Source organism: Polyodon spathula, chromosome 9 (assembly GCF_017654505.1).
Source record: "Polyodon spathula isolate WHYD16114869_AA chromosome 9, ASM1765450v1, whole genome shotgun sequence".
NCBI lineage: Eukaryota > Metazoa > Chordata > Actinopteri > Acipenseriformes > Polyodontidae > Polyodon > Polyodon spathula.
Window position 1 is genome coordinate 50,849,097 of NC_054542.1, and position 17,566 is coordinate 50,866,662.

The 17,566-nt window shown below is 40.0% G+C and overlaps 1 protein-coding gene across 1 annotated transcript in view; it reads right to left on the reverse strand.

Moving 5' to 3' along the window:
• The window catches only part of LOC121321016 (gamma-aminobutyric acid receptor subunit gamma-3-like), a 175,980-nt gene extending 159,474 nt beyond the window's left edge, over positions 1 to 16,506 (reverse strand). Inside the window, exons 1-2 of the mRNA XM_041259911.1 lie at positions 16,259 to 16,506; positions 12,068 to 12,213 (exon numbers count right to left, since the gene is read on the reverse strand). Coding sequence (XP_041115845.1) covers positions 12,068 to 12,213; positions 16,259 to 16,482 — 370 coding nt within the window. The 5' untranslated portion in view covers positions 16,483 to 16,506. The remainder of the gene's footprint in view (positions 1 to 12,067; positions 12,214 to 16,258) is intronic.
• Positions 16,507 to 17,566: the final 1,060 nt, after the last annotated feature.

The window sequence follows — 17,566 nt, forward strand, 5'->3', positions numbered from 1 at the left end:
TACCAGTGTATTTGTTCATTTTTTGTTCATGCAAAATCATGTTATATTATGATCGTTCAACTCTGTATACTATGACCATACATTAGGCCTGCAAGCAAGATGGCAGCCAGTTATAAATGGAGAAGAATAATCCTAATCCTAATTTTTGATATAAACCGCTGAAGTTGAGGAGAATAATCCTAATTTTAATGAGGTGATACAAACCACTGAAGTTGAGAAGAATCCTAATTATCTGATATAAACTGCTGAAGTTGAGAAGAAGAATCTAATGAAGTGATATAAAAGTCATTGAAGTTGGCAAGTGTGGAGACGTATCCCGAACACTGACTTGTTTGCCTTAAAATAATTCTGATACTTTCAAATTGCTATCCTGAAACACAGCTACTGGTATGCACTGGAAAGGCTCTTCCCCAGGATAGCCCCATTGAAATGCCACCTCATGTTCAGGGGCGTAGCTAGGACTAGATTTTTACTGAGGCAACAATCAAATTTCCTGCAATGTAATGTAACTCTTTTTACCAAGTGACCTTCCATGGACAATGTTTGAAATTTCATGACCCATATGTTTTAAAACAAACTGTCTCCCAGCAAAAACAAACCAACCTAAAATGACCCAATTCACACTGTGAGAAATGTGTGGTTTCACAAGGACAAGAAGAATAGAGCTTATCAATAAGTAGATGGTTTTATACCTTCATTGAGAGACATGTGCTAAGACTGATAGGGCTGCTGGGACTGTATGATGCCATGATTAAACATTCATTTAGAAGGCTTTACTTTAAATATAGACTTTGCCAATCCTCCTAGGGCCTGATCTATGGAAAAGCTGTAACAATTCTTCCTGGGACACCTCCTTGCGGACATATAGCAGGGCAAGGCCATTGTTGTCATTGTTAAGAACATAAGAACATAAGAAAGTTTACAAACGAGAGGAGGCCATTCGGCCCATCTTGCTCGTTTGGTTGTTGGTAGCTTATTGATCCCAGAATCTCATCAAGCAGCTTCTTGAAGGATCCCAGGGTGTCAGCTTCAAAAACATTACTGGGGAGTTGATTCCAGACCCTCACAATTCTCTGTGTAAAAAAGTGTCTCCTATTTTCTGTTCTGAATGCCCCTTTGTCTAATCTCCATTTGTGACCCCTGGTCCTTGTTTCTTTTTTCAGGCTGAAAAAGTCCCTTGGGTCGACACTGTCAATACCTTTTAGAATTTTGAATGCTTGAATTAGGTCGCCACGTAGTCTTCTTTGTTCAAGACTGAACAGATTCAATTCTTTTAGCCTGTCTGGATATGACATGCCTTTTAAGCCCGGAATAATTCTGGTCGCTCTTCTTTGCACTCTTTCTAGAGCAGCAACTAGGTCCATTGTACAGTTTTAACATTATTTCCCTTGATTTAAATTCGTTCGTAAATATGTTTGACTGCTGCAAGAGCAATCAGACACATTGAAACAATGCACTCAGATACACGCTTTCTATGTCATGAACCACAGTTTTAATCCAGATATGCCAGCATTTCTTCTCTTATAGTGTCACAATTCCTTATGAAGATGACAGTAAATAATGTAAGAAATCCCGGAATCAGCGTCAAACTGAATGAAATGGAGTAAAACTGTGATGAAAGGAGGTGCTACAACTGAAGTCGGTTCTGAAACACACTGTAGTGAGTTTGAGGATTGCAAGAGGACGCCAGCAACATGCTCTTTTATTTAAAAGCAAAGCGGGTTCAGCACAGCGAACAGATACTATAGCACAGCAACCAACTACTCACCAAGCGCTGCAGTGCTCACATATAGTTACACAAAGTGGACCAACTGAAACCCCCCAGAGTCCCAAACAACTTGCTGGAGCACTGACAGCTTCAGTTCCAGGGTGGGCTAGAGTACTGGCAGCTTCAGTTCTAGGGGGGGCTGGTGCACTGGCAGCTTCAGTTCCAGAGTGGGCTGGTGCACTGGCAGCTTCAGTTCCAGGGCGGGCTGGTGCACTGGCAACTTCAGTTCCAGAGTGGGCTGGAGCACTGGCAACTTCAGTTCCAGGGCGGGCTGGAGCACTGGCAGCTTCAGTTCTAGGAGGGGCTGGTGCACTGGCAGCTTCAGTTCCAGGGTGGGCTGGAGCACTAGCAGCTTCAGTTCTAGGAGGGGCTGGTGCACTGGCAGCTTCAGTTCTAGGGTGGGCTGGAGCACTGGCAGATTCAGTACTAGGGCAGGTTGGTGCACTGGCAGCTTCAGTTCCAGAGTGGGCTGCACCATTGGTAGCTTCAGTTCCAGGGCGGGCTGGTGCACTGGCAACTTCAGTTCCAGAGTGGGCTGGACCATTGGTAGCTTCAGTTCCAGGGCGGGCTGGTGCACTGGCAGCTTCAGTTCTAGGGGGGCTGGTGCACTGGCAGCTTCAGTTCCAGGGTGGGCTGGAGCACTGGCAGATTCAGTTCTAGGGCAGGTTGGTGCACTGGCAGCTTCAGTTCCAGAGTGGGCTGCACCATTGGTAGCTTCAGTTCCAGGGCGGGCTGGTACACTGGCAACTTCAGTTCCAGAGTGGGCTGGAGCACTGGCAGATTCAGTTCTAGGGCAGGCTGGTGCACTGACAACTTCAGTTCCAGAGTGGGCTGGAGCACTGGCAGCGTCAGTTCCAGACAGGCTGGTGCACTGGCAGCTTCAGTTCCAGAGCGGGCTGGTGCACTGGCAGCTTCAGTTCTAGGATGGGCTGCTGCACTGGCAGCTTGAGTTCCAGGGTGGGCTGGTGCACTGGCAGCTTCAGTTCCGGGGGGGGGGGGGGGGGGGGGGGGCTGGTGCACGGGCAGCTTCACTTCCAGAGTGGGCTTGTGTACTGGCAGCTTCAGTTCTAGGATGGGCTGCTGCACTGGCAGCTTGAGTTCCAGGGTGGGCTGGTGCACTGGCAGCTTCCGTTCCAGAGTGGGCTTGTGCACTGGCAGCATCAGTTCTAGGGTGGGCTGCTGCACTGGCAGCTTGAGTTCCAGGGTGGGCTGGTGCACTGGCAGCTTCCGTTCCAGAGTGGGCTTGTGCACTGGCAGCATCAGTTCTAGGGTGGGCTGCTGCACTGGCAGCTTGAGTTCCAGGGTGGGCTGGTGCACTGGCTGCATCAGTTCTAGGGTGGGCTGCTGCACTGGCAGCTTGAGTTCCAGGGTGGGCTGGAGCAGTGCCAAGTAGGGGAAAGGTCGCACATTATGAAAATAAAAAAAAATCTTTAGATACATTTTTTGTTTTTGTTGTTGTTTTAAAAAATGTACAGAGCCCATTTTTACCGAGGCACCTGCCTCGGCTGCCTCAGTATACGCTACACCCCTAATGTTTACGGAGGTCCTGCTGCTGCAAGTTTTACAGCTGGGTAAACAGAGGTACAAATGAGTTGCTGAAGGTGACAAAGCACATGAGCTGTTGAGTGGAAGTTTAATACCAGCATCTCGGGGCTCTCCAAGGTCTGCAGTGCTGTATGTGATCACATGATGGAGTAAACTATAGTACTGCCAACATGCTTACATTGCATCTATAGCAAGGGTTTCCTACCCAGGTCCTGGAGAGCCCCAAGGGTTTATAACTGTCTTTACATCATCAGTGGCTGAAGATCTGGAACACATGAAATCTTGATTAATTAAGCCAATAATTGGTTCAATTAAGTAACTGAGAGCTCAGTGGAATCAAAAACCAGATGACCCTGTGGCTCTCCAGGACCAGGCTTGGAGACCCCTGATCTATAGACTACGGCAATTGAAACTGAACAATTGAAACTCTCTGTAGACTGTACTTTTGGTTCAATTGTAAAAAAAGAAAAAAAAGTTCCCAGTAAAATTCTGAACTTTTGGTTAACATGGAAGAGAAATAAAAGAAAGTCATGAAAAAAACAATCCAACAGTTTTGATGGTAAAGTCTAGACTGGTGTTCAAGAACACCTCCTGTGCTAATGAATCTAATTCCTTCCCATTGAACACACTGTCAAAGCATGCTCCTGGGGTGATGTGATAACTGCCAATAGAAATAGAGTACTGCTGCAGGAAGGCCAGTGGTACAGGAGAGGTGGATTGTTATACCATACTGTACAAATCTATGGATATTACAGTTGAGGGTAACTGACTCATCTGTGGTGCCACGCAAAGTGCAATTTCAATAGGGATGTGCAATGAATCTGGTTGTAGGAGAGCTGCATTTGTCGCTGCTGTGTAACAGGGTGGAGGCTGGGTACGAACCGACAGACACATGCGCCCCTCTGTACAAACCCGTATTCACAAGCCATTCTAGAACACTGACTCTCCCATGCAAGATCTGTAATGGCAGCTCACCACACAGCACAACCTGCAGTGTAAATAGAATTCATGAAGTGTGTCGTTGCTTTCAATCAAGCATACAGTAGGTTGCTCTGTTATCAACTGATTATTTTAAAATCATTCCAAACACTGTCTCTGCCTGACAATACCGTATTCCTTCTTCAGTTCCAGAAGCAAAGTGCTGACCTGCATGCAACTACGCAGCTAATAGCACAGCACAACATTTAGTTGTATGAACTGTGGTGGGAATGCAAAGTGTCCATTGGAACTAATGTAGCGATTTAAGGAAATGACACCCATTATTGAGAACCCTGGTAAAACAAGCTCATCCTTTTGGTGAATGCAAGATTTTTTGCAGGTTGAAAACCCTCAATAATGCAAAACCTTGGCTGATCATACAAATTAGTGCTGCAAGGTCCTTAACACAGATGGATGAGAGTAGTTATTTTCACTGAATCTCTGAATAGAGTGAATACACATGCAATCCCAAACAATTCTAACCACAGAGGATTTCCATAGCATCTACAGTGATCAATCAGTTTGTGAGCCCACCAAGCTACAGGTCAAAAGGCTAAGGCTCAAGTACTGTTAGAATGACAAGTCAGACTATCAACTCAGGATTTGTGGATTAACAACTTCACATAAAAAAGCAACATTTAAAGCAAGGTGCTAGAGACTGTTGGTAATTGTTGTCATTGTTAAGAACATAAGAACATAAGAAAGTTTACAAACGAGAGGAAGCCATTCAGCCCATCTTGCTCGTTTGGTTGTTAGTAGCTTATTGATCCCAGAATCTCATCAAGCAGCTTCTTGAAGGATCTCAGGGTGTCAGCTTCAACAACATTACTGGGGAGTTGATTCCAGACCCTCACAATTCTCTGTTTAAAAAAGTGCCTCCTATTTTCTGTTCTGAATGCCCCTTTATCTAATCTCTATTTGTGACCCCTGGTCCTTGTTTCTTTTTTCAGGTCAAAAGAAGTCCCTTGTTGATGGAATATATTTAAAAATCAACCAGCATGAAAAAAAAATGAAAACAATTCCCACATATAATTATTTTACAGACAGCTTCTTACAGGCAAATTCAGACATTGGACAGAAACGTGTATTTTGTTATGTAAGCATGAGTGAAATGCTTTGTTTTTTCCAGTGTTAATGTAGCTGGTACTAACAAGAATTACTAATGTCATACTAAGTGTTTTGACCAATCACATTGCTGTATTTCTGTGTTTCAAAGATTCTAACATTCTGTTCTCAGGCAAAACCAGCACTGACATTGAAACAAAAACACAGTCAACCATGCAGGCCGTAACACCAAGAGGTACCAACAAACAAGCTCAAAGTAAAAACTACAGAAAACAAACTATCCTGCTGCATCTTACCCAGACCATCGGGCTATCTGCACTGACCATCGGGTATCTGCACTGACCATCGGGTATCTGTACTGACCATCGGGCTATCTGCACTGACCATCGGGCTATCTGCACTGACCATCGGGTATCTGCACTGACCATCGGGCTATCTGCACTGACCATCGGGCTATCTGCACTGACCATCGGGCTATCTGCACTGACCATCGGGGTATCTGCACTGACCATCAGGTATCTGCACTGACCATCGGGCTATCTGCACTGACCATCGGGTATCTGCACTGACCATCGGGTATCTGCACTGACCATCGGGCTATCTGCACTGACCATCGGGCTATCTGCACTGACCATTGGGTATCTGCACTGACCATCGGGCTATCTGCACTGCTTGTGTTGCACGTGGGAGAAACCGAAGCAATACAATTAGCACCAGCACATTTGCTTTAGGTGCAAACAAACAAGCTCAAAGTAAAAACTACAGAAAACAGAATGTCCTGCTGCATCTTACCCTGACCATCGGGCTATCTGCACTGACCATCGGGCTATCTGCATTGGGTATCTGCACTGAACAGGGGTGGTACCGACAGACTGGAAAATTGCAAACGTAATACCGATCCACAAAAAGGGAAACAAAACTGAACCAGCTAACTACAGACCAGTAAGCCTGACTTCTATTATATGCAAACTTATGGAAACTATAACAAGATCCAAAATGGAAAATTACCTATATGGTAACAGGGTCCTGGGAGACAGTCAACATGGTTTTAGGAAAGGGAGATCGTGTCTAACTAACTTGCTTGATTTTAATGAGATGGATAATTGCAAAGCATATGACATGGTTTATTTAGATTTCCAGAAAGCTTTTGACAAAGTCCCGCACAAAAGATTAATTCTCAAACTGAACGCAGTTGGGATTCAAGGAAACACATGTACATGGATTAGGGAGTGGTTAACATGTAGAAAACAGAAAGTACTGATTAGAGGAAAAACCTCAGAATGGAGTGTGGTAACCAGTGGTGTACCACAGGGATCAGTATTAGGTCCTCTGCTATTCCTAATCTACATTAATGATTTAGATTCTGGTATAGTAAGCAAACTTGTTAAATTTGCAGACGACACAAAAGTAGGAAGAGTGGCAAACACTGTTGCAGCAGCAAAGGTCATTCAAAATGATCTAGACAAGATTCAGAACTGGGCAGACACATGGCAAATGACATTTAATAGAGAAAAGTGTAAGGTACAGCACGCAGGAAATAAAAATGTACATTATAAATATCATATGGGAGATACTGAAATTGGAGAAGGAATCTATGAAAAAGACCTAGGAGTTTTTGTTGACTCAGAAATGTCTTCATCTAGACAATGTGGGGAAGCTATAAAAAAGGCTAACAAGATGCTCGGATACATTGTGAAAAGTGTTGAATTTAAATCAAGGGAAGTAATGTTAAAACTGTACAATGCACTAGTAAGACCTCATCTTGAATATTGTGTGCAGTTCTGGTCACCTCGCTATAAAAAAGATATTGCTGCTCTAGAAAGAGTGCAAAGAAGAGCGACCAGAATTATTCCGGGCTTAAAAGGCATGTCATATGCAGACAGACTAAAAGAATTGAATCTGTTCAGTCTTGAACAAAGAAGACTACATGGCGACCTAATTCAAGCATTCAAAATTCTAAAAGGTATTGACAGTGTCGACCCAAGGGACTTTTTCAGCCTGAAAAAAGAAACAAGGACCAGGGGTCACAAATGAAGATTAGACAAAGGGGCATTCAGAACAGAAAATAGGAGGCACGTTTTTACACAGAGAATTGTGAGGGTCTGGAATCAACTCCCCAGTAATGTTGTTGAAGCTGACACCCTGGGATCCTTCAAGAAGCTGATTGATGAGATTTTGGGATCAATAAGCTACTAACAACCAAACGAGCAAGATGGGCCGAATGGCCTCCTTTCGTTTGTAAACTTTCTTATGTTCTTATGTTCTTACGTTCTTATGTTTACATACACACCCATGTCCAATAAAACTGCCTCCTGTGGACAGAGGTTCACAAACCTGCCTTCACTGCTGTTGACCGGCCTCTAGACATGCTTTTACATGCCACTGAACAAGCAGGGTTGACGTGTTACTGAACAACCTACAGGGTTTACATCAGAACACAACACTTACCATTGGTGCCTGCTGTCTTACATGCATTGATATGTTGATTCAGCAACTCATTTTGTTTTTCAAAGATTGCACTGTTGAAGATTTGAAATCCTAAATCCCAATGAGAAAGTATTTTCCAGTGTCATTTTAATTTATGTTTAATCTCCCCACCCTTTTTTAATGTTTGCAATTATTCTTAGTGGTTCTGGGTGCTGCTGCTGCTGCATTATTCAGTCCTGGCTTTGAGCTGCTTTGAACTTGCCTGGAGGATAAGCTGGGCATGTTATGATGGAACTGCTTTCCTCATTCCATTTAGATCATGTGATAACTGGTGGCCCCACTTACTCTACATGTATACAGACAGAGAATAGGAAGGACTGGGAACAAGTACAACCACACAGCCTGTGCAGTAACAGTGACTGTGCAGAGGACAGTGCTGTATAAAAACACTGTATAAAACGTGGTCAGAACAAATATCATGTCAGTGTTACAGGGCTGTTTTCATCATTTATATGCCTCACTATCACAACTTGAAAAAACAAAACCCTATTCACCTGAAAAAATTTGATTTGAGATTTAAAAACAGAACAAAAAGCAGCAGAGTTAACAAATCATCTGACCACATCTCTTGTGAAACAGATGATTAAACAGAAGGGTATTGATAAGTCCGTTGCATGTACTGTTTACAATGAGTAATCTCCTCCAACCAACCAACAAAACCCCCTGACACAGGAAAGGCCTTAATTAAAGAGGGACAAGCATCCGCACCAGAAACAGGAATATAGGAATGTGTGTCTTCTCCCAACCTAGATAAGTTCATATCTCCATTCTTGAAAATGTCAGCAAGGCTGTGTTTACTGCTGTGCTTTCCTCTGGTGAAAGGATTCACAGCCGAACTGGCACAGCAGGAGAAGCACCAGATACACATTAACTGCTTGGAGGCAGACAGTTATATTCAGGAGCTCTTATCATAAGCTTGTGGTACAGAATGAGGCAACTACATAGACTACTAGATTCCTGCAACATACTATTCTGTACCAAATTACTGCGATTTTCACACACTAACAGCATGGGACCAAAAGCATATGTATATTTCCAATACCTGTCTCAGGGTAATGCATTGTGTTTTCCAACTGTTATATAAAAAAGAAAGCTGCATTGTAATTTAAAATGACAGCAGGTAGTTGCGTTTTAGTAGTGATTCATTGATTGACTCTAGCATGAAAGAATATTTCATAACCTTTAGAATCGTAGAGGAAGTGAATGTGGTTTTAGGAGGCACAGTGCTTGCTTATTGAGATACTGTTAAACTGAGAACTGTAATGATTTATGTACCCAGTTTTAACCAGTTAGTTGCTATCCTACAAAATCAGGATTCAAGGTTTTAAATCGTTTGGCTCTGCTTATTATTGTCAAACATGATATAGCTACAGTACTTGTTAAAGCCTGATACAGATCATTATGCATGTCTGGACACAGTAACATTGGAACCATATAGGAAAAGAACACCTGTGTTGACTGTGTGAAATTAAAACCAAAACTTGAAGGATATGAAATGTGTTTTGTGCATGTATACTTCATCTACACCATATATTTCGAAACAAAGACATTTACATTCCATTGTTGATGACTACTGATGAATGGAGGGTCATTCAAGTAAATATTGAAAAAGTATCATTCTAATTTATAAGCCAGCTGGTGCTGTTTCTGGAGTCGGTATGGTTCTAATGATGCTAAGTTAGTTCAGGCATCATCGCCTTTGCTTTTCAGACATTCCACTTTGTCCATGCAGCAAGCACCTGGGAGGAAGCACACGTATGAATAGCAAAATTATCATAGCACGCTTACCCTTTAATAAATACATTCAGAACCAGTCGGCTGCTGAAAACTGCTGTCTCGGTTTCTTTAGCATAGACTAGTAATTTTAATACAGTAGCAAGAAAACATAACACAGTCCAGCCTTTGAACCATGTTTCAAATGACATGCAGTAAAGGCCTCAGGATCATGATTATTTGTTCAGCAGAAAGCATGGCAGTAATTCCTGCTCTCTCGGCTTCCTGTACTGCAGTGTGGGTAAGTATTCCCAAATTGGAAATCTAGTTTTTTGCCAGTGTTCTGGCATCCAAGATACAATTTCACAGCTGAGCCAAAGGAAATAAGTAGTTAATAATGCAGTGCTTTCAAAGCACTTCAAAGATTATTTCAATTAAGCTCATTATACAGTAAAGAAATGAGCAATGAAGGTATTATTTTTGTACCCCGTGCATGGCAGGACACAGCTGGCCCCTTGTTTTAGGATTTGAAGTATAATATGAAAGTGACTTATGGTGCTACAATTAGAGGAGATGGCTGAATACAGAATTGTTTTTGTCATATATTGATTTACCCAAAAAAGAGTCATCTAACGGCTGCTAACAAGAGATCACATCATAAACTAACAAGCACCTGTATACCCCATAATCATACAGCATTCATTACACCACTAGATCACATCATAAACTAACAAACACCTCAAATATAATCCCCAAGCACATCATATTTAACTGCACCTGTATACCCCATAATCATACAACATTCATTACAGCCATGGAACACCTCATAGATCACATCATAAACTAACAAACACCTGTATACCCCATAATCATACAGCATTCATTACAGCCATGGAACACCTCATAGATCACATCATAAACTAACAAACACCTGTATACCCCATAATCATACAGCATTCATTACAGCCATGGAACATCTCATAGATCACATCATAAACTAACCCCAAATTATACAGCATTCATTACAGCCATGGAACACTTCATAGATCACATCATAAATCAGTATACCCCATTATCATTATTACAGCCATGGAACATCTCATAGATCACATCATAAACTAGCAAACACCTGTATACCCCATAATCATACAGCATTCATTACAGCCATGGAACACCTCATAGTTCACATCATAAACTAACAAACACCTGTATACCCCATAATCATACAGCATTCATTACAGCCATGGAACATCTCATAGATCACATCATAAACTAACAAACACCTGTATACCCCATAATCATACAGCATTCATTACAGCCATGGAACACCTCATAGATCACATCATAAACTAACAAACACCTGTATACCCCATAATCATACAGCATTCATTACAGCCATGGAACACCTCATAGATCACATCATAAACTAACAAACACCTGTATACCCCATAATCATACAGCATTCATTACAGCCATGGAACACCTCATAGATCACATCATAAACTAACAAACACCTGTATACCCCATAATCATACAGCATTCATTACAGCCATGGAACACCTCATAGATCACATCATAAACTAACAAACAACTGTATACCCCATAATCATACAGCATTCATTACAGCCATGGAACACCTCATAGATCACATCATAAACTAACAAACAACTGTATACCCATAATCATACAGCATTCATTACCCCATAATTCACACCTCATAGATCACATCATATATCAAACACCTGTATACCCCATAATCATACAGCATTCATTACAGCCATGGAACACCTCATAGATCACATCATAAACTAACAAACAACTGTATACCCCATAATCATACAGCATTCATTACAGCCATGGAACACTGCATAGATCACATCATAAACTAGCAAACTGTGCTAGATCAATGCTACTGGAAAGCATAACTCATCTGCCTTTTAAATTGCTATAGTCTTCATATACTGTAGTCATAGAGACAAGAGAAAGAGCTTTCTGCTCAGTGAAAGGCTATAAATAGTTTTGGAAAAGCGTTACAGGGAATTCCCTTTCTTCTGCACTCTGTGTGTACTGCAGCTGTACATGGTTCAGTCCTTAGCCTCCATTACAGCTTGCAGGCAGAATTACCTCAACTTGTATTCACAGGCCATTTTAGCTGCTAGAATAAATATACATGATTTACCTGGGTTACCCTGAGTGATGATACTAATTATAAAAGCAACAGGAGGAGCCTAATATGTTTCTAGCTTTCAGGCTTTGTTAGATTACCCATATTAAAAAAATGACTTGAACTGGTTCTGTGGATAAGGAGATTCTTTCTTCTAGAATCAATATGTACATCCATATGTTCAATGTATTTCTTATTTGAACATGTGTATTATACAGTAAGCATATATGCTCTTCAAACAAACAAACAAACAAAAAGAACATAAACAGCACCCTATGGTACCGAATGAAATTGTAAATGTGTGTCCTGAAGGTAGGGTTAGTCATACAGCACATACTAGAACTCACTTCCAATGTCTGGACGAAGTTTCTTATCGTACTCCTTCAGCAAATTGTTCAGTATTTGTGTGGCGTCTGCCTCGTGAGCTCTGGGGGCCAGCATTTGGTTCACTGTCACGTCATCGTACTCGTCCTCATCGTGAACTTTCTGGGAACTGGAAGACAACAGATGATAATCATAGATCTGTGAAGATATTGCAATCATTGAAATGCAGTCCCTGGTGCATGCAGAGCTGCAAACAAATTGACATGCAACATGTTTAGTGGAACAGTTACTTTATATCAAGTGTCTTTAATTTCCACAAAATATGATAGGATTCTTATACTTGGAGATTTTAATTTGCACACCAATATTATATCTGATTCGACAGCTATGGACTTTTTAATTCTATTAGACTCTTTTGAGTTTACTCAGCTTGTAACAGGGCCTACACATAACCACAGTCATACTTTAGATTTAGTCATATCTCGAGGACTAGAAATGATCATGATCTCCAACTATCGACCCTGCATTATCAGATCATTTCTAAATTTCATTTGAGGCTATATTGCCTCAATGTAAAAAAGACAGTAGTGAGTTCTGTTAAAAGGCGCATTATAAATCCTGCAGTTGTTCAAAAGTTTTCTGAAGTAGTTAATGTCCACCCATCTCAACTGTTCTCTATCAACTGAGGAGTTAGTTGACAGATACAACCATCAACTAAGAACTGCTCTTGATGCTGCAGCTCCAGTAAAAATGAAAACAGTCTCTGCAAAAAAATAGGACACCGTGGATGAATAATGATATACATCAAACAAAACGAAATTGTTGCAAAGCAGAGCGGCAATGGAGAGTAAATGGAGAGATACAAAACTACAAACACATTAGGATATTTTAAAGCACTCCCTGTCAAAGTATAGTGCAGCATTAATGTCAACAAGAAGTACTTACTTCTCCAGTCTTATTGCAGAAAATAAGAACAATGCTGGAGTCCTTTTTGCAACTATTCATAGATTAGTAAACCCATCTCCTTCACCTGAATATTGCATTGTGGCCTCACCTATGAAGTGTGAAGAATTCCGTAAATATTTAGATGGAAAAAATACTTTGTATTAAGGATCAAATTCCACAAAATGATCTTGAGTTCTGTGTGCCTCCAAAAACAATCGAAACAGAATTACATTATTTTTCTCTGATTAACTTACAAGACTTAAATAAAATAGTTATGCACATTAAATCCTCTCTGTGTCTTTTGGATCTTATACCAACCAGTCTCTTGAAGGAGGTGTTTAGTAAGCTGTCCAATGATGTTCTTGATATAGTTAATAGCTCTTTGTCATCAGGAATGTTTCCTTCTTCTTTAAAAACCACCTTCATGAAACCTTCACTTAAGAATCGAATCTGGATAGTTCCGTTCTAAGTAATTTTAGACCTATTTCAAACCTTCCTTTTTTAGCAAAAGTACTTGAAAAAGTCATTTTTAAAGAAATTTATAGTTTCATTGGAAATAATAACATCTTCAAGAAATTTCAATCAGGATTTCACAGCAACCAAATCACTGAGACTGCACTTATAAAAGTGGTAAATGATTTACATATAAGTACAGATTCTAAGTGTTTATCTGTACTGATCCTTTTAGATCTGAATTCTGCTTTTGATACTGTGCATTACAAGATTATAATGAATAGTCTTAGAGAATGGGTGGGCCTTTCTGGTAGTGTCCTAAACTGGTTCATATCCGATTTAATAAATAGACAGCATTTTGTTGCCTTAGGAGAATCTACATCTGGACTAGCTAATATTACATGTGGTGTTCCGCAGGGCTCCATTCTTGTTTTCCTTATACATGCTGCCACTGGGGAAGGTTATTCATAAACATGGGGTGAATTTCCACAGCTATGCAGATGACACAGATTTATATATCTCTTAAACCAGGTGATACAACAGCTATCAATGCCCTTTTCAAATGCCTAGCTGATATTACAGCTAAATTTCGATAAGACAGAAGTCTTACTTTTAGGCTCTAATCAACAGATGGACTTGACAAATATTGATCTAGGTATGCTAAAATCAAATGTAAAATCTGAAGTGAAAAACCTGGGGGTTATTTCTGATTCTGCACTTTCCTTTGAACCACATATAAAATACATTACAAGAGTGTCTTTCTATGATTTAAGAAACATTGCAAAAGTTAGATCATTCTTGTCCTTGGATGATGCAAAGAAATTAGTACATGCTTTTATTTTGTCTAGGTTAGATTAGACTGTAACGCTTTATTCTCTATACTTACAAGTCATGCTATATCACACCTACAGTTAGTGCAAAATGCTGTTGCTGGAATGCTAACCAGAATAAAAAAAGGCTCACATTACGCCTGTGTTGGCATCATTGCATTGGCTTCCTGTGCATTACAGAATTGATTTTAGAATTCTATTAATAATTTGTAAAGCACTGAATGGACTAGCTCCACAATATCTAAATGATATGCTAATTCCTTATCAGCCTGAACACACTCTGAGATCTTCAAATGCTGGCCTTTTACGTATTGCGAGGGTGAATGGTAAAAGGATGGGAGAGGATGCTTTCCTTGTTAATGCCCCCACACTCTGGAACTCCTTACCCTCTTTTATCAGAGATTCACCTTCAATTGCAATCTTCAAATCTCAATTAAAAACATACCTTTTTAATATAGCTTTTCCATAACATTTTTATGTTTTATTCTGAGTTTTATTGTTACTTCTGTTTTTTTTTTTTTTTCTGTATGTAAAGCGCTTTGAATTGTATTGTACATGAATTGTACATTATTATTATTATTATTATTATTATTATTATTATTATTATTATTATTATTATTATCTACTCATTGATTAGGTGTATCAACAGGTTATAATATTTACTTTTTAGAAGTGCTTCAGCTACAGCAAAACAACATGCATACCAGTCAAATATAACCAGTATCCTGTTTTTTTTAAGAATCAACATATTAAGATTACTGTGGAAAAATTGAAATAAATCGATTTGTTCAAAGTGACATAGGAATGCAAGCATACTGGTGCAGAAGCGTTTAAAACAGAACCCGAACTTGACAAATACACTCACTATAACAAACAGGGCCCACACTGGCAGGGGTTAATTCTCTGTCACCATAAACTCGAACTAGACAAAGGCACTCATTATAATAAACAGGGCCCACACTCGCAGGGGTTAATTCTCTCTGTCACCATTAAATACGTAATCATGCGGAAACGTCAATACTCCGATAAAGACCGGAACAGCGTAATGCAGTGCAAAGACTAGACTACAGTTTACCAGTAAATAGTACAACACTTGTAATATTGTATTTGTCAACATAAAAGGCAGATAAGATAGATAGCAGGTTATTGGTCTATTCCTTTTCGATTTACTTTTTTAAAGATTACCATTATTCCCTGCTGACAGGATAATGATATCAATTAAACAAACTTAAAACATAGCCCCCGAACACACGCCGTTTATATACATTCGAGTACAGTATACTATGTGTGAATGTATAAGTGTGAAAGACTGGGCTGGATGTCAAGCTGAAGATTAAAACTTACTGAACTAAATACCTCGCTGCTATTATTTGAAGGAGTCTGGCTTGCAGAGATTGTTTCCAGGGCAACGTGTCCAGCTAATAGAGAGGCTGCTGTTTCGCATACTTTATAACGCAGTGTACTAAAAGCTCTTATTTAAAAAGCAAAGTAATAAATAAATAATACAGATCCTTTGTTTCTTGGCCACGTCTGCGTAGCACAGGTGTAAGTTTCTGCCTGTTCTTCGAGCGCATGACAGCATGAGATTTGTTCTGCTTGTCACTGCCCCAAACAACACACACACACAAGTGAGGCTCTGCTGTGTTTATAACTGTTTAAATTAACATGAAGCATCCTGTAAATGCCACGGAATGAGATGACTAATAATAATAATAATAATAATAATAATAATAATAATAATAATAATAATAATATCACATATGTACATTTACGGTTTCATTAATCACGGGCAATTAAAAACAATGCCTCTTTTTTAAAAAGAAGCAGAAATGTTAAACAAAAATGTAAACACTGAAAACTTGTGAAAGGCTGCGGTGCTCTTTTAGCGTCCTTATATCATAAAACAAACAAACAAACAAATAAGTACCTGCATCAATTATCAAAGCTTAATATATGAATCGCAGGAAAAGAAGAAGCGCAACTTACCAGGCGTGGAAAACAGACAGCAGTAAGAAAGCCGCCAGTAACTGGGTGGACATGTTTGGGTAAGGATGACTCCAAGAGGAATGGGTGACGGTTTCAATGTTGCGTTGCGTTTCTGAAAATGAGAAAAAGGGGATACAGCTATCTTTGCTTTCCCAGCTACAGTCAAAAATATGTGTCACTTGAAATCCAACAGAAGCCAACAGAGCTTCCCATGAATTACGCATCCAGTTCTGACAGGTGTTCGGACTCGGCAGCTCCAGCACTTTCACATCGAGAATCAATTGTCTGAAATAAAGAAACAGCCTCTGCTGCTCCTTGAAGTTGCTTTAGCCGCCTTCGATTGCACCAGTATATACACAGGCATAGGGCCGCTCTCAAAAACAGGGCAGCAATTCCCCAAGTGGAAATCTACACCCCCTTCATGCATTCACGGGAACCCCTTTTCATTCTGTTGCGTCACATTTCAGCACAGCGGTAGCATTCCAGCCTTTCTTACTAACTTTATACTGCTTTATATTGCTGTTTTCTTCAAAAAAAAAAAAAAAGCAGCGCAGGCGATTAAAGGAGGAGATCTCCATAAAGTCTTAAACCGTGAGTGTCTCTGTCTTGAATTAGGTTCTGTAATTAGTGTCCAGCATTACTTCCTCTAGTTTAGATTTCTCGACGCCTGTGAGATGGTCTTTACTGAAATTATATAGGGAGTGCAGCAAGGGTCAGGAGAACGATCAACCAATATTATTAATCCAAGTCAGGTTTTCAAACCAACATTTGACTTTATTTCAAGTTATGTATGTATGTAGGTATGTATGTAATATTCCTGCATATGCAAAGTACAAGCAATACACACTTTGGTGGTAATATTTGCATGGTAGTTATTCTTCTTCTTCTTCTTCTTCTTCTTCTTCTTCTTCTTATTATTATTATTATATAACACATTCGTTATTGTGCGTGTTTGTCGTCCTGAAACTGAAATCAGTGGCTGCAAACAATTCTATGGGAGCTTTACATACATTTGAGATTATTAATAATGTTACTGTACAGGTCTCCAGGTAATGTGCATTTAATTTCCATCTGTGCCGTTTCAATACAACTAATACTTTGGGATTTAAAAGATAAGTATGCGCACACACACACACACACGCACACACACACAGAGAGAGAGAAATGATTATTATGATATTATTTGTCAACGTGTTTTTGTCTGCAAATATAAAGTACTTCGACGTTCAGGCGTTTTGATGAATGTACTCGATTTTCGTTTGCATTCAAATAACTCTTTGTCAGTAATACACTACAAACAATGTCACA